Source organism: Carettochelys insculpta, chromosome 1, assembly GCF_033958435.1.
Source record: "Carettochelys insculpta isolate YL-2023 chromosome 1, ASM3395843v1, whole genome shotgun sequence".
NCBI lineage: Eukaryota > Metazoa > Chordata > Testudines > Carettochelyidae > Carettochelys > Carettochelys insculpta.
Genome location: NC_134137.1, coordinates 130,294,802 through 130,318,048, shown reverse-complemented (window position 1 = coordinate 130,318,048; position 23,247 = coordinate 130,294,802). Strand labels below are relative to the sequence as shown.

The following is a 23,247-nucleotide window of genomic DNA, read 5'->3' as shown; positions in this document are numbered from 1 at the left end:
ATTAAGAATCTTAGTCTCGATCGTGCAGTGATGTTTCTTCCTTAACTTCTGCTGTATTTTCCCTGCTAGTGACACAGCTGATCTCAGTTTATCCCCCTCACTTACCTTGGTTGAAAAAGTAACTTGCCTGTACTACTCAGACCACCTGTTATGCACATATGAGTGCAGAACAAAGAGCATTCCGTTTTGCGCTCTGGTTTTGTTCACTATGTTGCTTTCCATGAAGCTGTGACGAGTGCAAAGCTGTATTATTAAAAGAAGAGAAGTGACCAAAAGTAAGAATAGATAACCTTTCCACTTAGGGCAAACTGGGTGTTGTACATGTCACTGGAGTCAGGTCTCTCTTTCATAGGAGGCTTTTCTTTTAGATTTTCTGTTTTTAGAAGTGGCAAAATGTGCTTCTGAGTTAAGAGTCTGTAGATTGAACTTTCATGAATTCTGAAGCTATCTGGAACCAGAGCAGGCCTGTTCAAGGTGTAGACTTCACTTTCCCTGAACCTAAATAAAGAAAAATTCCCCCTCAACATATTTCCGTTCTTCTTCTCAATCTTTCAGTTTTCTCACAAAAAATGGGGAGATATGTTAAAGCTGAATGGGAATTCTTCCTGAGATTGTTCTATACCAGGGTCAGCAATGTCAGCCCCTGGCACAGGTGCTAAGAGCGTCATGCAAGCTGATTTTCATTGTCATGTGAGGTGGGAGCTCAGCCCTACCCAACCTTCCCCCATGCCACCAGAAGCTTGCTCAAAGCCAGTGGATTAACAAAAGACCAGCTGATGCTACCAACCACCACCTAAATTGTAAAGCTCTGCCTCTTTATTAATGGAGCGATTTTTATATAAGACTATTAGTGGCTCTAAAAAGTATCACTGGCACTGAGACCATACATAGAGGTCAAAAGGTCAAATTTCAGCAATCTGCCTCACAAAGGTTGCTGACACTTGCTCTATACTTTTAATATTCAAGTTAAATCTTACAAATTTTGGAAGACAGGTCTACGAATTTCGAAGTCGCAAACTAGGTATAGATTTAAAAAAAAAAAAAAAAGCCAGAGCTGTTCACAGAGAGGCTCTTTTCCTAACAATCTATCGTTATGCCCTCCCTCCTGGAATAAATGGAAATCTGAGAACTACCTCTGAGCCAGCAACCAGGAAGGACCCTCATACATTGTCTTGGGTTTTCTGTGTGGCTCAGTGCAAGAGACTTATCTTCATCTTTACCTCTAAAGGTGTATGCCATACTCACTAAAACTATTCTAGCCAGCTCTGTGGTTCAGATAAATACATTGATGCCAACAAGTTCTCTTCCAGATTCATAACCTCAGTTACCAGTTGCTACGTGTAGTTGCATTCTAGAAAACCATAGAGACTGCAGAGTAAGAAGGTAGTATTTCAATGAAGTAAAAATAACTTGTTAGTAACTGTATCCTTGTTTAATAACACCTTGACCATTAGCTTCAGGATGCTTAACACAGGATAAACTTGGCAAATAATAAGAAAGAAACCTCTTCCATTTATCTCAATGATCAATTAATTATGATGCAGGTTGGTTATCATCCCTCAGTTTTGATAGTCAAGAAAATTATACTGCTTCCTTTTTGGAAACTAAAATGAAACATTGTGGAAACCATTGCGTAATTACACCAGCATTCATTAAGACTAATAATGAGACAAAATTAGCTTTTCTTTCTAGGGTCTTCAATCCTTTTGGTTTGTATGAAACTAACAACTAGAATTCCTGTATGGTGTCTACTGTAATGAAGGTGCACACTATTTGAATAGTCAAAGACTGAAGCCATAGGGCGCAAGTACATACATGAGTTGAAGGTAACTTGGAGTAAACTTGTTGGTTACATACACATAAGCCTCAGAAAGATTCATGTGAAGGGTATGTCTTTTGAGGTATAAAACAAATTTCGTCAGAGACATTGAAGTCCAAAAAGCGACTTCACGTTAAAGGATGTCTTGTCAGCATGTATGTGATTTAATAACAGGAGTGAGTCATAAGCGGCACAGAAGAAATTATCAATTTGATTTAACTGCTACTGAAAAGCTTTCAGTTTAGTCAGATTTTTTTGTTGAGTGAATGGGTATTGTAGTCTCTCAGCTGTCTAGAGCTTCAGCACTAATTGCCTGGTTTAGTTACCAGAAATGTATTTTAAGCACCTTTGCTTACGTTGTCCTAGAGACGTAACACATAAGCATATTAGAATACATTATAATACTAAATCAAAAGTGCTCATCATATTTGTACGCTTCTAAAATACAGAACGTTCTCTTCATAGTAAACAAGTAGGAAATAGAAGATCCTGATAGGGCTGCTCATAATGATATAATGAAAATTTTAGCATTTTGAGAGCTGCTCTCTGGTAGTATGTGTTCCTTTTTTTTTCTTTAAGTTGCTTTGTTACAAACTTATAAGGGAAACGGAGACAAAGCCACCTTTCCCTTCTATCTGTAAGACACCGTATGTCTATGCTTACTGGAAGATAGACTCCTTCAGGGTCAATCTTCCAGGGTTTGATTTAGCCTGCCTACTGAGGACACGCTAAATCAAACCATCAGGGCTCTACAATTGACCCTGGTACTCCTCATTCTCACAAGGAGTTAGGAAGGTCAATGAGAGAGTTTCTCCCATCAACCTCCCTCTATGTGGATAGCTAGAAAAATTGATCTTTGATACATTGATTCCAGCTGCACAATTGTCACAGCTGGAATTATGAATCTTAGATCTATTTTTCTGTCTAGTGTAGACCAGGACTTATTACTTTACTTCACATAGGTGTTAAGGTTAAATTCTTTGTTTAAAGTATGTTCAAACACTACAGTGAATGCCTCACAAAAGGGTATGAACCAATATAAGTAATTAAAATACAGAAAAAAAGCTTGTAAGGAGGTACTGCTTCTTATTTCCACATTAGACCTTCAAGTGTAACTTTATACTATTTTTAAATGGGGACTTAACGTACATAAATTCTTTTTGTATTTATTGCCCAGTCTTTTGTGATATGACATACAGTAATAATTCTGACTAAAAGTCCTTCTGAATAGAATGCTGATCCTTTCTCTTCTCTTTTGACAGGCCAGTTGGGATGCCAAAAATGGAAAAAGTTTATCTACATAACCCTAGTTCAGAAGAAACTATTATATTAGTATCAATATCTGCTACAACATCACATTTTCATGCCTCATTCTTTCAAAATAGGGTGAGTTACTTCTGTTCTTTTTAAAGTTATCCTGTTTTAATTATGACTGTGAAAACTTATTTCTCTTTCTAATGTGTAGCTCTTGTTTTCAACAAAATTTCTGATGGATACCTAAAACTTGATGGATTCTTCAGTTCTTCAGGCCGTGGATTTTTTCTCTTCCTTTTCCAGTGGGGAGGGATAGCTCAGCATTTTGAGCATTGGCCTGCTAAACTCAGCTCCTTCTTGGTGCCAGTGATGTTTGGAACTATTGATACAGCTCTTGTTGCCACTCTTTTACTGTGGGTTACTAATTTTGCTAATTTTTTTACTTGTAAATAGTTCCCTCTTTGTGCTTATTGTAGATTTAGCAGATTGGGTATAGCATTGGTACAGAGCATTCCCTCATCCCCTGGCTTTAAAGCGCATGCAATTCAGGGACCTGCATGACACCTGCCTTTAGTACAGAGGGTCTCGCATTAATGAGGAATGCCAGATTTGCAGATCTTTCTGGCCCTGGACTAAAAAGAACAATTATTTGCCTCAAGGTTTTACTTATGGAGTCCACCCTGGTCCCACAAGACCAATGTTTAGACTTGGCACAGAGTACTAGCATCTCAGTGCAGAGCACATTTCCAGTACCATCAGCTAGCTGGTGCCATTCCTCATTTGTAGACACAGCCAAAAGGCTGAAGACAATGGGCAAGGACAAACCGCTGGGCCCTCGCAAGTGTAAACCCAAATATATGGGAGACCAAGGCGGGGATCATGTGCGTGGGAAGGCATCATCCAAGGTGGAGCAGGACAGGCCTCCATGCTCCCTACTGCCCACCCTGAGCATCCAGGTTCCATCTACCCCAGAAGCTTTTCAGGCAGCCCAAAACATCTCGATGCTGGTGCTACTGACACAGTGACTACTGGACCCCACCACATGGGAAAACCCTCATTTGTGTCTTGATCTCAGAGTGCTCAGTGCTCCTGCTCTCCAGCTCGTGCAGCTAGAACTGTTTGCAGCCCTGAACAATCTGTAAGGAACAGAACAGGGGCCAGCCCTTTGACACAAGCTTTGCCTGAGGCTGGGCATAGGCTTTGGAAGGCACATGCCCCCAGCCAGTGTGACACAGGAGGGCCAGCCTCTCTCCACACTCTGCTGCTTAAGGTACAGGTCGCCCTATGCACAGCATCACTCAGCCTGCTGCCACCACTCACCAGCACAATGCTCTTTGGGACAGGCTTCTCCTAAGAGAAGGGTCTCCAGGTCTTCAACGCTGGGCATCCTCCTCTCAGCACCGCTCACCTCTTCCCCTCATGCGAGTCTTGGAAACGCTGTTAGTCCTTCAGTTGCTGAGGTTGTTCTTCTTCCCGGAGTAGATGGTACTGAGGTGAAGCGTGTGTACATCGTCACTGGCAAGCATTAGATTCCAAGGCATCAGTGGCAGATCTTTCTCCCTTCTTCCAGTGCAGATGTGAGCATTGTCTTTGACACCACACCCATCAGTACTGGAACCAGGCCTGCTATGCACACCATGGCCACAGACACTCTGGTCTACACAGTGGTGTCTGTGGAACCCCTGAGAGCTTCCTATGGAACACTGGATAAATCTTCTAGTCATGGAATATTGGAAGAGACATCAGGAAGTCATCTAGTTGAACCTGCTGCTCAAAGCAGCACCAACCCCAGCTGAAGAGATGGGATATTCTAAACATCTCTTTCCAGTGAAGTTATTGATAATTGTGCCATGTAATGAATCTTTAATTAAATCCTTAGGAGATTTTTAATTTTAGTTTAGCAAAATTAAACTTTATAAGGATTGCCTTTCTAGGCTGTAGCTTCTTGAAAATCCTTTAAAATTAGCTGCATCTTATGTTAAAGTAGGCCAGTCAACACCCTTCATGCCATTCATTTTTCCCTGTTCGTCTTTGCTGGTTTCCTTGAAGTATTTTTACGCTAAAAATTGAAACTCCTCTGTTTTAAACTTTAGCCTTAATCCCACTCAGTTACTACTGCTTACTTGTTTTTTGCTTTATGTACTACAGAATTTCTGTTCTGCTTTAAAATTTTTTCCCATAGAATTTAGGTCAAGTTTTGCTATGAAGTACGCTGAAAATGATGCTTAACTATACGGTAAACCCTCGATTTTACATACCCTGATTTAGTGGACTTCAGGAACAACGAGATGTCTGTTGTTCCCCAAGTCCACTGGGGTGAATAAGATCACCCCCCCACCCCCAAAAGAGACTTGCCACAGCCTGGAAGAGTCACTACCTTCTCTGCTGGAGCCACCACGTGCAAACTGGGACTCATGTACCTGTCCCACCCCTGGTGGGAGGAGCATGTGGCGACTCCAGCAGCTCCTTCAACAGCGGTGGCTCTGGTGAGTGGTAGGGGTTTGGTTTTGGTTTTCGCGGGGGATGGGGGTGGGGACTGATGCTGGGAGAGCCTGGCAGGAGTGGGTGGGCAGTAAACCCTCAGATTTAATGGACTTTCAGGAGTAGCAAACACCCCTCCCCATTAGTCCATTTAATCAAGGATTTACTGTGATACGTGACTGTTACTATTTATCTAAAAGGTGTAATGTCTTTGTAAATGTTCTTATTTTCTCATTGGTTTTATTTTTCAGAAAATTCTTCCAGGAGGGAACACATCTTTTGATGTCGTTTTCCTTGCAAGAGTAGTGGGGAATGTAGAGAACACTTTATTTATTAACACTTCTAATCATGGGGTATTTACGTACCAGGTAAGAGAATAAGTGGAAGAATTGCCTTTCTAACAGTTATAAAAATAACCACATAGCGGTACATGAATCTATTATGAATATGTTTGGTAGCAGGTACAAAAACAGACGTGCCAAGACATTGAGAAAAGTGCCATAGAATTTGTTGCCTGACTGTGAGCATTAATATCCACAAACACTCTTTTGCTGACAAATAGCTGTATGTAAATACCCCCATCAGAATGTAGGGCTATGTCTGCACTGCAGGATTTTTCAACATTACCTATTTCAACCTTTTGGTGTTTAAAGGTATATGAGAAGATCATGTTCATGCAGCCACTGCATTGGAAAAGGAGCCTTTGTGTGAGCCAATAATAGCTATCTGTTGTTCTCACATATTCTTTTTTGACCCGCTGGGAGGGTAGGGGTGAGAGAGAGGAAGAGACCCTGCAAAAGTGGCTCCCAGAGCTGGAGTAATTATTTTGAGGTAAAAGTCCCCGTATCTTGAGTTATCCTGCTTGGCTGTGTGAACGCTTTAGGGTGTATTTTTTAAGGGGGCGTATTCCCTTCACCCCCCACCCCTCAAGAAAACCAAAAAAAGAAAACAAAAGCAAAAGTATAGACAGGGCCTAATACTGAGCATCCTGTCTGGAAGGTTTCATGAAGACAAAGATGTGTACAAGCTTGCACGTTGTTACTACAAGTTTGAATCTATTCCCAACTGAGGCAACATTCTGGATTGAATGTTGTCCTTTGGCGTTGTGCTGAAAACTTTCCAGTTATGGGCAAAAGCCTAATCCGCTAACTCTTGCTGAACAGTGCCTTTTCCAAAAGTCCCCTACAATTACTGGACTACTTCTGGATGTAAAAATAAAGGTGTCTGCATCAGGCATTAAATAACTTCACATGTATGGGTAGCTGTTCTCTGTATATCCTATATGTAGTAGGGAGCAAAAAAAGTTCTTCCATATATAATGTGGATGTTCTATAATTGAGTTAGGATGATGGAATTACTCAAAAGGTTGGCAGCATGACAGCAATGTCAAGTTGTCATTTGTAAATTTATTCAAATCCTTAGTAAATTAAGTATATTCCAATAATCTGCCATGCTGTTTCTCATTTAAGAAATGAGTTGGCAGGAGAAATGATAGTGGGCAAGTAGAATCTGCAACAGGGATAAAACAAGACAGTTTTTGGAAGTCTGTACAGAATTTCCTGATAATATATTTTTAAAAAGTAGCAGCAGCAATTATATGCTCATAATTTTACTGTTAGCTACTAGAAACTAGAATTAATCATGCAGTATTGAGATGCCTAATTGGTTAACATAATAATTCATGAGCTACATTTTAAAATTCGGCTCTAGAAGTGACAGTTAAAAAAAGTAGTAGTAGTATGTAGGCAAGTTGGAAATAGATTAAAGTGCTCAGTGTATTTTTTTACAGTACAAAAGAAAGGGAGGATTCAGGGAAATTAACAGATTTTAGCACTGATGAAACGAAATATTTTTATTTAACCCCACAACTAAGCTGTGGAACTGCCACTAATTATATCTCAAGATGTGGTTATAATTTAAAAAAAATAATTACCTGTGCAGATAATGAGAACATTTGTAGCTAAAATGAATAGGGTAGAAAAATATAGAGAAGCACTCATGTTTCTGCATATAAAGCCTGTGGCTCAGATACTATGACCATGAGTGCAGTATTAGAACCTATATAGAACAGAGCAGCAGTCTAGATGTTTAGAAATAAGTTATCTGTTCCCTATGGAATGTCTTGCACCTTTGTGAAATATCTGGTATTGGCCACTCACAGAAGGCATTGGACCAGAGAGATCAATGACCTGACCTCCAGAGGTGCTGGAAGCTTTTTAGTAATAGGGCTCTGTCTCTGGGAAGAGGGGACCCAGACAGTTATAAGGGACAAAAGCCATAGCTGGGAGTGGGTGTTGCACCAGGAATGGAACCCTGGAAGGGGCTGGCAGACATGACCTCACGTGCAGGGCAAAGAGCAGAGCTCTGGGCAGGCCCCGGGATTCAGGAGTGGAGTCCTGACAGTGGGGGCCCAGGCACAGGGCTAGCAGCCAGGGAGTGATGGTGGTTCCAGATCAGAGCTCTAGGCATGAAGCCAAGAGTGAGGCAGGTCCTGGGACCAGGGGATGGGGCTGGGTGCTCCAGGACGTGAGCCTCAGGTGAAGTGAGGGGTTGGGGATATCCATAATGACTTTTTAGAGTTAATTTTTCAGAGTTACAGCACACTTTAAATTGATGGTATTTGTGTGGAAAATTGCAGCGTCTGCTCCCTGAAATTGACACGTGTCCAATGTAATGTTAGTGGCAGAAACTAAGACTTTTTTCCTCTGGTTCAAAACAGGTATTTGGCGTTGGAGTCCCAAACCCTTATCGGTTGCGCCCTTTTATTGGTGCAAGAGTTCCTGTAAATAGCAGTTTTTCTCCTATAATAAATATACACAATCCACACAGTGAACCTTTGCAGGTGAGCATCAGGCAAACTTAATGTATGTGTTCGTTTTTTTTACAATGTACTCTGAAATTTGTTCAATATTTGTTTGAAATTGCATAAATATTATGTAGTGCTTTATTCAAGCATGCTTTCCTCTTCTCTCCTCCCCTGCCCCTTCCCCCTCTCAGAATTCCTTTCCCAGTAGTCAGAGTATTGTGCACTATTTAAAATACACTGACAGAGAAGATGTTCATAACTGATTTGATGACGTGATTGTCTAATTTATTATTTTGAGAAGCTGTGTTCAAAGTAGTATACAGAATTAGAAACAAATGTGTATAAATTTAGTGCTGAATCTTGACTTATCAGCACTTACATAGGTTTACATACACATCCCATTAGACTCATTGGGATTGCTCACCGGCAGAAAATTGAATGGAAGTTTGCATAATTTGAGTTTTTTATGTAAAAGTGCTCACTAAAGAGGAAATTTAAAGGAGAAGAAAGCATGAAATTAGCCAATTTAAAAATCACTTCTTATAATATTTGTGTAAAAAATTAAACTTGACAAGAAGTTAGTGTGTGTGCTTAATTGTTTCCTTCACTGGTAATTAAAGAAAACCGTTGATGCAAACAAAACTTTTCAAAGCTGAGAACAAATGTAAGTGCCTTATTGAACACAGACAAGTCACGTAAAGTCTCTGGCCGTGTCTACACTAGCCAAAAACTTTGAAATGGCCATGCAAATGGCCATTTCGAAGTTTACTAATGAAGGAATAAGGGGACTTCGAAGTAGCCGGGGTCCTTTCGAAAAGGAGCCCCGTCTGGACGATCCGTGTCAATTTCGAAGTGCCGCGGCCGCCCGCATGCTAATGAGGCGCTGAATATGTGTTCTTCTTCGAGTGTCCCTGTGGGTGCTCCACATTAGGTGTCGGGCTCGCCCGGCGCCGCAGATCGGATCTTCCAAGCAGTTTCTGCCGGACCGCGCGTGCGCCGGTGCGCGCCACTCCCCCGCGCGCTCCTGGCCACGTGCGCGATCCGGTCCCCGCCAGTTCTTCTTAACTGCCGTCGGCTGCAGACAGAATCCGAACTAGGCTAAGGCCAAGTAGCATATTCAATGACTTTAACTGTTTTTTCTTTAAAGTTTTTCAAGTACTAAGCTACTGCAAGTTAGCCGGTTGTTATTTTTCAAAAAAAAAAAAAAAAAAAACCCAAAACAACAAACAAACTACAAGCGGGACAGCTTCAATCCAGTCCCAGTAACAAGCGCCGGAGGCCAGGAGCATCGGGCCGTCAGCCCTCCTGCTGAGGCAGGCCATCGGACGGGGAAAACAGCACAGGGAAGGTGCTAAGTACCCGCTTAACAACTGAAAGACTCACCAACAATGTCCTCTTCAGGATTTAAAAAAATGTGAGTCCTGCCCAGAGGCGATTAAGGAGAGACAGGGAGATGCGGCTTAAAATGCTGCTTTGGATAAGGCCCTCCAGCCAGACGTGCCGGAGCGGCCGCAGCAGGAGGGACCCTCCGGGGCCCATAAAAGGAGAGCTGCCTCCCTCACTCCATCAGCGCAAAAACGGAGGAAAGTCTCCCCAACCCAATCCCTGCCGGCAGCAACAGCGAGCGGGACGGGAGGAGCGAGCAGCCCCCAGCCGCAGCAACAGCTGATCAGCGGCAGCACGGAGAGCCACGTGGAAGCGGCTCAGCCTCCGATAATCAGCCAGCCGCCCCACATCGCAGGCAGGGTGGCGGCTAAACAAGCGCCGGTACCGGCGGCACCGCAGGCAGCGGCACCGACCCCCGGGGAACCGGCGGTGCAGAGCGCGCAGGCACGCAGCCTGCAGGCACCGGAGGACACCGCACCTGCAGCACCGCCCTCGAGCATGCCGAGCTCGGTGCGGACGGGGCCGGGATCCCCTGTACGTCAGGGGGCAGAGTTACCTCCTCAAGGGAGGGGGAAGGCTGCACACAAGAGGAGGCATTGCAGCCCCTCTCCGGATAGGGCTGTGGAGTTGCTTTCTCACAGCCCTCCGCTTATGTTGCAGACTCCAACCAGAAGGCAGGGGTCCCCCCTAGCCTACCCGGAGCCCCCTTCTCCATTTTTTGCAACCAATCTCACCCTGGCTGGGACCACCTTCACCCTTCCTGGGGTTTGAACCGCTGGACTATTATGCAAAATCGCTCTCTCCAGCCCTCCCCCAGACGCAGAGGGTATGCACCTTCCCAAGAACAGTGCCTATACTGCCATGGTCGCCCCTACCACGCGGGGCATAGACACCATCGGCTATCTACTAGGGAAAGATCCCCACAAATGATCTCGTACCCCCGAGGGCAATTGCGACCTGGGACAGAGACTCAAGCATCTCAGGGGGGACTGGTTATGGAACCCCGAGATTTTCCCTTGCAAACCTCTAGTGAGAGGGTGTACCATCACCAGCAGGAACCGGAAGGGTCCAGAGAGACGTACCCCAGCGGTTCCTCGCTCTCCTCCCCGGATGAGGCTATGGCCCCGGCGGACGTCCATCCTCCGGACGATCTCAAACAGTTCCAAGAGCTGTTTTACGAGGGTGGCCTTCACGCAAGGCATCCAGACAGCTAAGGTGCAAGAGAAACACCATAAGCTCCTCAAAAATCTGAGACCTCCGGCCTCCTCCAAAATAGCAATACCGCTTGATGACGCAATCTTGGAGTCTGCCAGTATGATATGGCAGACTCCTGCGACTATTCCGCCTGTCCACAAGAGAGCGGAGGGGAAAAAAAAAACAAACAAAAAAAAAACAAAAAAAACTTCGTGCCGACAAAGGGCACGGAGTTCCTGTTCAGCCACCCACAACCAAATTCCTTGGTGGTGGAGTCGTCGCAATGTGGGGGAACAGACAAACATGCCAAAAAGCTAGAGCTGTTGGGCAGAAAGGTCTACTCCTCCTCCACTCTACTGTTGCGAATGGCAAATTACGCAGCGCATCTAGCGAACCATAATTTCGATAACCACATTAGGTTAACCTCCCTCATGGACTCGCTTCCAGAGGGCAAGAAACCAGTGCTCAAGGCCATCATGCAAGAAGGCTACGCGGCCTCGAGGACGGGACTTCAGATCGCCCTGGATGTTGCGGACTCAGCAACAGCGTCCCCAGTACCACAGGGGTTACGAGCAAGGGCGACATCAACAGCACCAGCAGTACAGAACTCCCAGGCGTCGTTCCCAACACAGCCGTGCGTCCTCGGGGCAGGGCCAAAGGCCACAAGTTTGACACACAGATCCAGGGCTGCGCCATCACTACCATCGCAAGGTCATCCGAAGCGGTTATTCCACCATCGCCTCCGACCATTCTATAACCAGTGGCAAAGGATCACCACAGACAAATGGGTGCTGGAGATCATAGCCACGGGGTACGCCATCCCCTTCCAGTCGCTCCCACCGCCACGACCTCCACCCAGGCCCCACCTCCAGGAGGCCTCCCACGTAGCGAGGCTCAAGCAGGAGGTCGACCATCTCATGCTCATAGGGGCAGTGGAAAGAGTGCCGGAGCAACTGTAAGGGAGAGGGTTCTACTCGAGGTATTTCCTCACGGGGAAAAAGACAGGAGGCGGGAGGTCCATCTTAGATTTTCGAGGCCTCAACCGGTACCTGCGCAAGCAACGCTTTCGGATGATCACAATCGCCTCCATCCTTACGGCACTAGACGATGGAGATTGGTTCGCAGCCCTCGACTTATAAGACGCGTATTTTCACATAACTATTCATCCGGCTCACCTACGATTTCTCTGGTTTTTCATGGTAGGCAAAGAACATTTTCAATACAAGGTCCTACCGTTTGGCCTCTCCTCGGCCCCCAGAGTCTTCACCAAGCCCTTGGCAGTGGTGTCAGCCTACCTGCACAGACAGGGGGTATTTATATTCCAGTATCCGGATGACTGCCTACTCAAAGGGGCCTCGAAGGAGGAGGTACTACGCATAATATGCATCACAGCAGGCACGTTCTCTTCGCTCGGCCTGGTTATCAATCTGAAAAAATCAAAGATAGACCCCCACGCAGGACATAGAGTTCGTAGGGGCACGCATAAATTCTATTACAGCGAGGGCGTATCTACCAGAGACTCACTTTTTCGGGCCGTCGGCTCCCTCGTGCAAGTCTTCACCTTCAGCCCTACGGTGCTGGTTCTGACGTGCTTACAGCTGCTGGGCCACATGGCAGCAGCGACGTTCGTAGAACAGAACGCCAGGTTACACATGCGCAGCATGCAGCACTGGCTGGCGAGCGTATACAACCCGGCAGCACACACTGTTCACAGGGTGGCGTCGCCCACAACAGAGGTGCGCGAATCCCTGCAATGGTGGGTAAACCCCGAGAACCTGCTAACAGGGGTACCCTTCCACCAACCACACATTGGTTTTTCTTACTACAGATGCCTCCGTCATAGGGTGGGGAGCGCACATGGGCGAAGAGGTGACGCAAGGGCTGTGGTCCTCCACGGAACAGTCACTGCATACAAATATACTGGAGCTCCGAGCAGTGTTCAACGCCTGCAGACACTTTCGAGACCATGTAAAAGGCAAAGTAGTCGGGATCAGTATAGACAATACCTCCACCATGTTTTATATAAATCGGCAAGCAGGAGCTCGGTCCCGTGCCTTATGTGCAGAAGCAGTCCAGTCGTGAAACTGCTGCATCGCCAACAATATAACCTTGAAAGCCTCGTACTTCCCAGGCGCTCACAATGTGAAGGCAGACCAGCTGAGCACGCGTTTCGCACTCACGCACGAGTGGCAGATCCGTCCCGATCTGCTGCAACCGATTTTTCATGCATGGGGTTTTTCCCCAGATAGACCTTTTTGCTACTCAGCACAACAAGAAGTGCCCACGATTCTGCTCCAGGGCAGGACTGGGACGGGGGTCCCTGAGGGACGCCTTCGCGATCTCATGGAGGGGCCCCCTGCTTTACGCTTTCCCTCCCACAGCGCTCATCCACAAAGTGTTGCAGAAAGCCAGGAGGGAAGGAGCCTGAATGATCCCGATAGTCCCAACGTGGGATCGACAGCAATGGTTCCCCCTACTCCTGCGCATGTCAGACCGGCCACCGATGCCCCTTCCGGTGGCGCCGGATCTGCTCACGCAAGCCCAGGGGTCCATAGTGCATCCGCACCCTCAAGGCCTGCGACTACAAACGTGGTTAATCCATGGCTCAGCTCCCTAGAGAGCACATGTACGGAGGAAGTGCAGCAAGTCCTAGAAAGTAGCAGGAGGACTTCCACCAGGAAGACCTACAAGCAGAAATGGACTCGCTTTACGGCATGGTGTTCTACCAAACAGCTAGCCCCACTTTTCGGTGCCTATGGCTGTGATATTAGAGTATTTACTGGACCTCAAGAGAGGAGGACTCTCGCTATCCTCGTTTAAGGTCCACCTTGCCGCCTTTTTGGCATTCAGACACGGAGAGACAGGGCACATGGTGTTCGCCCATCCCATGGTTACCAGGTTCCTTAAAGGGCTGGTAAACCTATACCCCCCTCGGAAACCGCTTCCACTTTCGTGGAACTTGGACCTGGTGCTTAATGTGAAAAGGGGACCACCATTCGAGCCTTTGGCCACGGTTTCCCTCTGCCTCCTTATGATAAAGACTATCTTTCTTCTCGCAATCACGTCAGCTCGCAGGGTGAGCGAGCTTGCGGCAGTTATGGCAACGCCACCCTGCGCTGTTTTTTCCAAGGAGGCGGTAACCGTACGGCTGCATCCAGCCTTTGTTCCTAAAGTTTCTTTCTGAGTTTCATACTAACGAACCTATTGTTTACCCTCGTTTTATCCAAAGCCTCATAACTCTAACCAAGAGGTGCGCCTACACCTCCTGGATGTGAGGAGGCGCTAGCTTTCTATATAGACAGGACCAAGTCCTTCCAGAGAACGGATAGACTCCTAGTCTCTATCGCTCCCAAATCAAAAGGAGAATGTCTCTCTTCGCAGAGAATCTCGAAGCACATCGTATCTTGCATAAAAATGTGCTACAAATTCAAAAAGACTTCTTTCCTGGCCATGCCCAGGGCTCATTCCACTAGGGCGGTGGCAGCATCAACAGCCCTTTTTCAAGGGCGTTGCACTAAAAGACATTTGCAGAGTGGCGACCTGGTCATCCTGTGACACCTTCGCCAAACATTACGCCCTTCACAGGGTATTCCAAGAGGATACCCGTCTCTCGACAGCGGTCCTCTCGGGGACAAGCTGCACATAATCCGATTACCCACCTCCTATCTTGGGTTACTGCTGGGTAGTCACCTAATGTGGAGCACCCACGGGGACACTCGAAGAAGAAAGAAAGTTTACTCACCGTAGTAACGGTGGTTCTTCGAGATGTGTCCCCGTGGGTGCTCCACTACCCGCCCATCCTCCCCGCTCCGGATCTCTGTTTAGTGTTTTGCAGGAGCATCCGAGGCGGTTGGTCAAGGAACTGGCGGGGACCGGATCGCGCACGTGGCCGGGAGCGCGCGGGGGAGTGGCGCGCACCGGCGCATGCGCGGTCCGGCAGAAACTGCTTGGAAGATCCGATCTGCGGCGCCGGGCGAGCCCGACACCTAATGTGGAGCACCCACGGGGACACATCTCAAAGAACCACCGTTACTACGGTGAGTAACCTTTCTTTTCAGTGCTTCATTAGTAAACTTCGAAATGGCCATTTTGAAGTTTTTGGCTAGTGTAGACGTAGCCTCTATGTATTTATTCTCAACTGTAAAATGAAAAATAATCATTCTTAACCACTTCTGTAAAGTGTGCAGATTTATCGGTGGAAAATACATTATAAATTCTAAAGATATTAATAAACAGGATAGGGTATTTTTTTTCTTAAAAATAACTCCTTATTTGGCACAGAGAGTTGAAAATCTATTGTACGCAATAAAAGAACCTAAATTTACTTTACTGAACTTAGGGAAAAAATGTAACTCCTACTAAACTACTCTGTGTGTGTGTGTGTGTGTGTGTGTGTGTGTGTGTGTGTGTGTGTGAGAGAGAGAGAGAAAATGTACAGACATACCTTCTGAGGGCAAAAGTGTTCTAATGTTTAGCTATAGTTAATGTTGGAAGCAGTAGCATTGCCTTCCTGGAGAAAAAAACGAATCATCCATCAAAGTGATTTCTGTAAATACTCTGCAATTCTAACATATGTAGACATAGAAGTTTCCTGTGTCCTGAAGCTTAGTACTGTAGTTTTCTGAATCAGCAAATCTAATTTGTCAAAATTGGACTAGATCCAGCAGACTGTGCTTTTTTTTTTTTTTTTTGCACTAAGTGCTGGTCCATTACGCTATACATTAGGTTGGAATTTCACATAACTAGTGACATGTCTTTTTTTAATATTTTTGGTCATAGGTAGTAGAAATGTATTCAAGTGGAGGTGATCTCCATCTAGAGCTTCCAACAGGTCAACAAGGGGGTACAAAGAAATTGTGGGTGAGTGTTAATATTTTTTCTAAAAAGTTCTATATCCATTTTGGTCTGTTTGATTTTTGTTCTTGTTCAGCAAGTAAATCATGAAAGCACATGAATGACTACCACTGAATTAAAGTCAATGCAAGTTTGATCAGGCACTTATTTAATTACAGGTGTCTATGTATTTTTCTGCAGTGGGGGGGCAGGAATAGAAAATTATACAGTGATTAATGTTGTGGTCATGATACCATCTGAACATAGTTATGCAGACGATATCTAATTATGTCTGTGATGACTGCAAGTTAAGATTCCCAAACAAGAACTTGCAAATGTGCCTCCTTAGTTCATGCATCCTTGCATGAAGGGATGTTCTGTCACCATGTTAGTTCTGGGCTTGATTAATTTCAAAAATACCACTTTTTTTTCTCTACCTCCATTTTGAGAGGTGTGCTTTGAAGGAGGACTTGGCAAGGACTATATTCACGTTCTTATCTGTCAGTAGGAGATCCTATAAAGAAATCAAAATACATTTCAGCTACTTGAAACTGCATTTTTAAGATAGAAAGTGCAACATATTAAATGTATGATTTATGTGCACAAAGTTTATGATTAAACAGTGCTATGGTTGGAAAAAAGCTTATTATTAAAGGAGAAATATTTGTTCTTGTGTGGGAATAAAAATATTGTGTTGAATAAAAGCATGTACCCTTATCTATTTTTATTTTGATGGAAATGTAAGCTTATTGTATATTGCTTTTGTTGCTAGACTGTGCATTCAAGTGATTATCTGTGCTATTAAAAGTCTCTTCTTAAATATAACTTCCATCCAATGTGAATACAACAGAATTCCATATTTATGCCTGTTTCATTTTTTGAAGAGGGTTGAAAAATTTTGACCAGTTGCCAGAGTCCCTTGAACAAATCAGTTGCAAGGCAACTTATGCCTTCATTCCAACAGGAGAGGGCTGAGCATGACCTTTTTCCTAAGGCACCACTCTGTCCTTCCCGTAGCACTGCTAGAGACCAGCATGTAGCGTGTTTTTCCTCACACCAAACTTGCTGACGCATGAATCTGCATATTTTTGTATGACATTGTCACTAGATTGCTAGCTAGCCTTTTTGGGTTTTTTTTATAAATATGCAAATATAATTTACCACAATATAAAGGTACCGGTATAAGCTTTATTATCTGGCCCAACTAGAAGCTTGGGGTTGTGGATAATCCAAATGGGCTGGGTATTGGAGCCGGGGCCACTAGTTCCAACCCAGCTGCTGGCCCCACTGCCTTGGCCAGCCCTAGCTGGGGAGGCAGTAGCAGAGCAGATGCCATTCAGTGGACAACGCTAGTTATCTGAATGACAGATAACATGGTTTTTACTGTCTACTAATAAAAATCATATTAAATATTCTGATTATTTTTAGCAGCCTTATTGGATCTACTGCATTCTTACTTGTGACTGTGATTATTTCAAAAGGAAATTCCCCCATATGAAACAAAGGGAGTGATGAGAGCCAGCTTTTCTTCAAGAGAAGCAGATAATCATACAGCCTTCATTAGAATAAAAACGAATGCCTCAGACAACACAGAATTTATCATTCTTCCTGTTGAAGTAGAGGTTACGACAGGTTTGTGCAAGAATGCAGTATTCAAATTATTCACTTTGTATTGCTATGCTAAAATAAGAAAATATTAATTTTTTTAATTATCTTTTTTTTAAAGCTCCTGGAATCTATTCATCAACAGAAATGCTAGATTTTGGTACACTACGAACTCAAGGTAAGTTGTACTTATTTCAATTTCTAAGTTTTAAAAAATAAAACACCACACTAATAGGATCGTAGAAAATACACACAAAATGTGTTTGAAACTTAACAGTTCTCTATTGATGATGGTTTACGATTCCCCTCCACCAAAAAAAAAAATCAAGATTCTTCTGAGCTTAATTTGTACTTATGACAGAATTAATGGTGGATTTGTTTTGTTTTTTAGTGTAAGTGACATCTGTTCTGAAATAATGTTACAATGAGCAACTGCACCTCTGATACACCAAAAACCACCAAATGATTATTACATTCTTCACATCAGTCCATATAAAACTGAAAGAATCACACAGTAACATCAACTCCTCACTGAATTCTTTTTGACTTAGAAGTCAAAATGATTGAAGTACAGTAAAAGCCCAATTATCTGTCTTTCAGATAACTAGCTCATTTGGTTAACTGGCAAACCAGGCCATTCCCCAAGGGTGCCAGATAAGAAAGCTTGTACTGTATACAAAATCTACTTAATACATTGAAGCATATTTTTGAAAACATAACATACTCTTATGAATAACAAGGTTCTGACTGGCTGAACTGTTTTTAGAGTAAATTGTATAATAGCAGATTATGCAGAAATCTGGTTGGAATAGATTACTTTTTGCATGATGGATTATGTAGTAATATCACTTGATTTATCTTTCTTTTGTTTTTAACAGATATGCCAAAAATTTTAAATCTACATTTATTAAATTCAGGAACAAAGGATGTACCAATTACAGTAAGTTTTAGTTCATTTTAATTTAATAAGCTATGTTTAATTAAATTGGACTCTGTCTAAACTGGTTCAAGTATCAGAGAGGTAGCTGAGTTAGTCTGTATCTTCAAAAACTACAAGAAGTCCTGTGGCAGCTTATAGACTAACAGATATTTTGGAGCATAAGCTTTCGTTGTCTGACGAAGTGGGTCTTTGCCCACAAAAACTTATGCTCCAAAATATCCGTTAGTCTATAAGGTACCAACAGGGCTGCTTGTTTCTGTCTAAACTTTTATTGAGGTGATTGGTTGAGGTGATTGTTCATGGCTGAGTTCTAGAAAGCATACTTTGCTTCTTTTCCCCAAATTGGTATCTCGGGTTTCTAAACAGATTCTAGCATTGGCTTCTTATCAAGATACAACTTTATCTTTTTGAGAAAACAAAAAAGCAGTCATGTAGCACTTTAAAAACTAACAAAATAATTTATTAGGTGATGAGCTTTCATGGGGCAGACCCACTTCTTCAGATCTGGAGGTAGTGCTGTTCCGATACAGCTGTTCTAGATCTGAAGAAGTGGGTCTGCCCCATGAAAGCTCATCACCTAATTATTTTATTAGTCTTTAGAGTGCTACATGACTACTGGTTCGTTTAAGATGCAGACTAACAAGGCTACCTTTCTGTTACTATTCACCTTCTTGAGATTTATTCTTAAAATTGCGACACGTTTTACTTATTTTCTTATACTTTTACCTTCTGTCTCAGTTCAAACTGCCTACCTATGTTCTTAGACTCTTTAAAGTGGTACATCCTGAGGTTTTTCTATATAATGCCTTGGCTACCTGAACTGTCTCCACTCACTAGTTATCAAGCTGTAGTTAGTCTAGCAGAACAGATGATGAAGTGGTTAACTCTAGGGCCTGCCATACATCTGTCCCCTAACCAACCCCAGTAGAAACTTCTGGGTCCTGTGGGGCTTTCTACTCTCGTGCCCTTCTTGGGCAAATCAGGTGTCAAAAGAAGCTTACAAAGGTGAGGCAAGTCCCCAGGGCTTTACATGTTCCTCCTGTCAGTGTTGTGCAGAGCTCTGGAATTTATCCGCATTTGCTATTTTTCCACTGATGGTTGGCCCTACCCTCATCCTGCCTTCTGCTCCCTACCTTCTGTGCTTCACTTTCCTTCTCTCCCTCCCTCTTCTTTCTTTCACCTCCCCTCAACCTTTTAGTCCTACAGTCACCCCTCTTTCACCAATCTTGATTCGCACTTGAACCCCACTGAGTGCCCCTCTAACTAATGCGAGGTCAAATACAAAGCCTAAAAACCATAAATCCATCAAGTTCTTTAATAATCTTTGCAGTCACCTTTTGCTCTCATTTCCTTTACCATCCCCTTCATACACCCTTAACCTTTTTTCTTTCCCTTTTTGGGTTCTGCCTGTTTTTGGGGGGCAGCAACTGTTATTTTTATGGTCTGTAAAGTATCTAACATACTTCATGAATGCAATATACAGTATTTTGCTGGTGATACTAAATATGGTGCTGAGTGACAACCTTCTTGCCTCTCCAGGCTATGTCGATCTATGCATTGAGACAGTGGTATCTGCCTAAGTTTATATTTATACCTTGTTCTTGAACATTAGGAAACAATTTGATTATTTCATTTTGCAAGTTACTGTAAAGGAACTCCAGTTGAAATTGTATGTCACTTTCTTACTCATTGAGTAGTCCTTTTTGGCTCTATGCTTACATTATTATAGTGTCCACTTTTACAAGCTGTTACCATTGCAAGAATACATGTTTTGACACCTTTATAAATGATAGATGTTTTTCAAGGTTTTGGACAAGGGTTTATATGTTTTGATTTGCACCTAATTCCTTGGACATAATCCAGTGTGTTTGCATTCAAAAGAATCATCTACTATATGTGTGTGATATTTATGACCTACACTGTTCTAGAATTTTAGACAGGTCTTGAATTTCTATAATCTTTCCGGCCAAACTGATTCCAGAGCAGCTGGTATTACTCTTCTGCATGAGGCACCTTCTAAAACAGTTTGAACACTTTCTCCTCTGGAGTTAGTGTTCCAAAGCAGGTCACAAACAAGGAACAAATTTGTCAAAAATTTCATTTTAATGTCATGTGAAAAGACAGAGTCTACCTTTAGCATACATCTAAGCTGTGTGCTAGTGAAGTGAAATGCCACTAGGTTATACATGTGCATGCTAATAGAATTGTAGCCAAAGTTAATCTATTCTTTATTTTTGTGACTACATAGTCAAGCCAATTTAACACATTATCTGGAAGTAGAAGCCTGTAGAAAATTAAAGACAGAATAACAGGGACTGTTTCTGGTGTTTAGTGAACAGCAGGAATTTCGTGCTTGTGGGGAGAGCAGTATATGATAGCTGATATCCGTTATAGAGATATAAGTACAATATACCTAATGAGATATGTAAACTTCATCATTTGCTCAGTACTTCAAAACAGAAATAGCTGTTTTTCCTCTCTCCAATCTATATGAGAAATAACTTGATTCACCTGTAGAGAGGAGAAGCTAAATTAAATAAATACTTTCTGAAACATCAAGCTGGACATTATACAGAAAGAGCCCAGTTTCTGTGAAAGTTTGCAAGTTTATATCCCCCTGTAGGTTGAGGATTCCATCTGGGGTTTATCTGTGTGTTTTTGAGTCCAAGGTTAATGGAAGGTGAGGGAAGGAAGAGAAGGAAGAAGCTTCCAGTTCTTTCATCAGAACTATACTATAGCTTCATCATGCCTATTCCCAAGAAGGCATAAAAAGTGGAAACTAGGTCAACATTCAAACAGGGGGTGTCTGCACATGCACATTATTTCGAAAAGACAGGCCCTCTTTCGAAAGAACAGGGGGAGCATCTCCATGTGCTGTTTCAATTGGAAATCAGAGGAACGCAGCCCAGATGTCAAAAGCCAGACTCTAATCCCCTAGTGGTAAGAGTGCCCCCTGTCAACGGACTACATCTAGAGCGCGGAGACACCCTGCCCTGCAGAGCAGAGCTCTGATCCACGTGTCTGGCCGCTCTTAGAGCTGCACAGACCCAGAAACCCCATAGTAAGAAGCTGAGAGCAGGCAAGCTGCAACAGCCCAAGCTGTCAGCAGCATGCCTGCTCAGCCACCCCCAACGCATGCGGAGGCCACATGGCCAGCTCCCAGTAGCCTCCTGAGCCCCAGGGCACCCCCTTCAGAGCCCTCAGAGTTCCCAGGAGCCCACCCTGGAGAAGAAAAAAAGGGCTCTACCCGGGACAGACACCTACTAGGTCTCTGGAAAGAAGAAGAGATCCTCTGGGAGATGGGGGTCAAGCGGAGGAATGCCACAGCCTTCACCCACCTGGCCCAGGGACTGACCCCCCCCCCCATACCTACCTGGAGCAGACCCTGGACCAAATCCCAGAGCTCCAGCATGGCTATGCCAGGCGCTCGGGGCAGGTCCCACCACCTGCCCCTACTACTGGGAACTCTGCTCCATCCTGGGGCCCTGGGACAGCTCCCCACCCCCAGTGGTCCTGGATACTTCTGCAGACCAGCCCGATCCTGAGGGGCTCGAGGAGCCAGGACCAGCCAGCCTGAGCTGGGGTGGGCACTACCTGGGGCTGGTTCAGTGAGGAGGGTGACTTCACCATTGACGTCACCTCACAGTTGTCCAGCTGGGCCATGGGGAGCCGGGTATCACCGCAGGTCATTGAGGGACCCCCTAGTAAGTGCAGGGCAGGGCTGGCACAGCTGCCGGTTGGGCCATGCATGGGCCTGGAGACCAAGGGCCAGACACCCCAGCTGGCCGTGGCCCACGGCATACCCCTGGCGCCTGCCCATGCAACCGACCATCTGGGCCCATAGACCGTTCCAGGCACCCAGAAGCACAGTGGGACATACGCGGACTGGCCCACACCCAGGGATGGTCCCATGCAGGGACAAACCCCTGTGCACATGCGACACCACATGCCCGTCTCCCCTTCCAGGTGCAGCAGTTGAGGGCCTGCACAGCCCATCAGCTTCGGTGGTCTCTGAGGGCCCACTGGAGGTGGTGGACAGGGGCCAGGTGCCTCCAGCAGCACTGCCTGACTGAGCGGCGTCTCCCATTGGAAGAGACTGCCGGGGTGTGGCGAAGGGAGGCGAGGGAGCAACTGATGTCCTGCCTAGAGGGCATCCATGGGACCCTGGAGGAGCATGTGGGCAGTGTAGCCCAGCTCCTCATCCTCTGTTCAGCCCCTCCTCCCCACCGGCCACCTCCTCTAAGCCCCCCACCAAGGTCCCCACCCCATGTTGAAGACCCCCACTGACATCCCCCAACACCCCTACCTTCCAGTGCTCCCTGCCTCGTCCCAGCCTCACTGCAGAGCTCACACCTGGGGAGGAAGGGGATCCTGGGGCAAATGGGGCTCTTGGCCTGCAACCCCCTTCCCAGTTCAGGCCCCTCCCTGCCCCGTGGTGTACCTGGCTGGCCCCCATGCCCCTCAATGTAAGTAGTTGCAGATTTGCACAGGTACTAGGTTGTGGTTCATTTTTATAAAGGTTTATTGCACACCAATGCCTGTGTCCCATGGTCTCGTGGGGGCTAGGTGCAGGTGCGGTGGTGGTGGTGGTGCATGTGGTGCGGGGTGGATGCATGGGAGGCTGGTGAGGGGTGGGCATCAGGGGAGGGTGGTCAGTGCAGCGCAGGGGCAAGGGCCTCCTGGATCTGGACCCCGTCGCAGTTTGCCTGGTGACAGCTGCTGACTACTCGAACCCTGCGGCAGTCTCATCTGTCCACCCCTGGATGCAGGCATTCCCCTTGCCCTCTGTGATGTTGTGGAGGGCACAGCAGGTGTCCACCACCTATGGGATATTGTGCACCCTGACCTTGAGGCAGACAGGGAGGCACGGCTACCGCCCCTTGAGGTGCCTGAAGGCCCGCTCGACCGTGTGCTGGCCCTGATTGAGGT

The 23,247-nt window shown here is 45.2% G+C and overlaps 1 protein-coding gene across 4 annotated transcripts in view; it reads left to right on the top strand.

Moving 5' to 3' along the window:
• Window positions 1–23,247, top strand: part of TMEM131 (transmembrane protein 131) — a 189,606-nt gene that overhangs the window by 108,120 nt on the left and 58,239 nt on the right. For all 4 annotated transcript variants that reach the window (XM_074991904.1, XM_074991913.1, XM_074991898.1 and 1 more), the window contains 7 exons: window positions 3,082–3,205; window positions 5,806–5,922; window positions 8,274–8,396; window positions 15,720–15,800; window positions 17,255–17,405; window positions 17,500–17,556; window positions 18,257–18,318. In XM_074991904.1, the coding sequence (XP_074848005.1) occupies window positions 3,082–3,205; window positions 5,806–5,922; window positions 8,274–8,396; window positions 15,720–15,800; window positions 17,255–17,405; window positions 17,500–17,556; window positions 18,257–18,318 (715 nt within the window). The remainder of the gene's footprint in view (window positions 1–3,081; window positions 3,206–5,805; window positions 5,923–8,273; window positions 8,397–15,719; window positions 15,801–17,254; window positions 17,406–17,499; window positions 17,557–18,256; window positions 18,319–23,247) is intronic.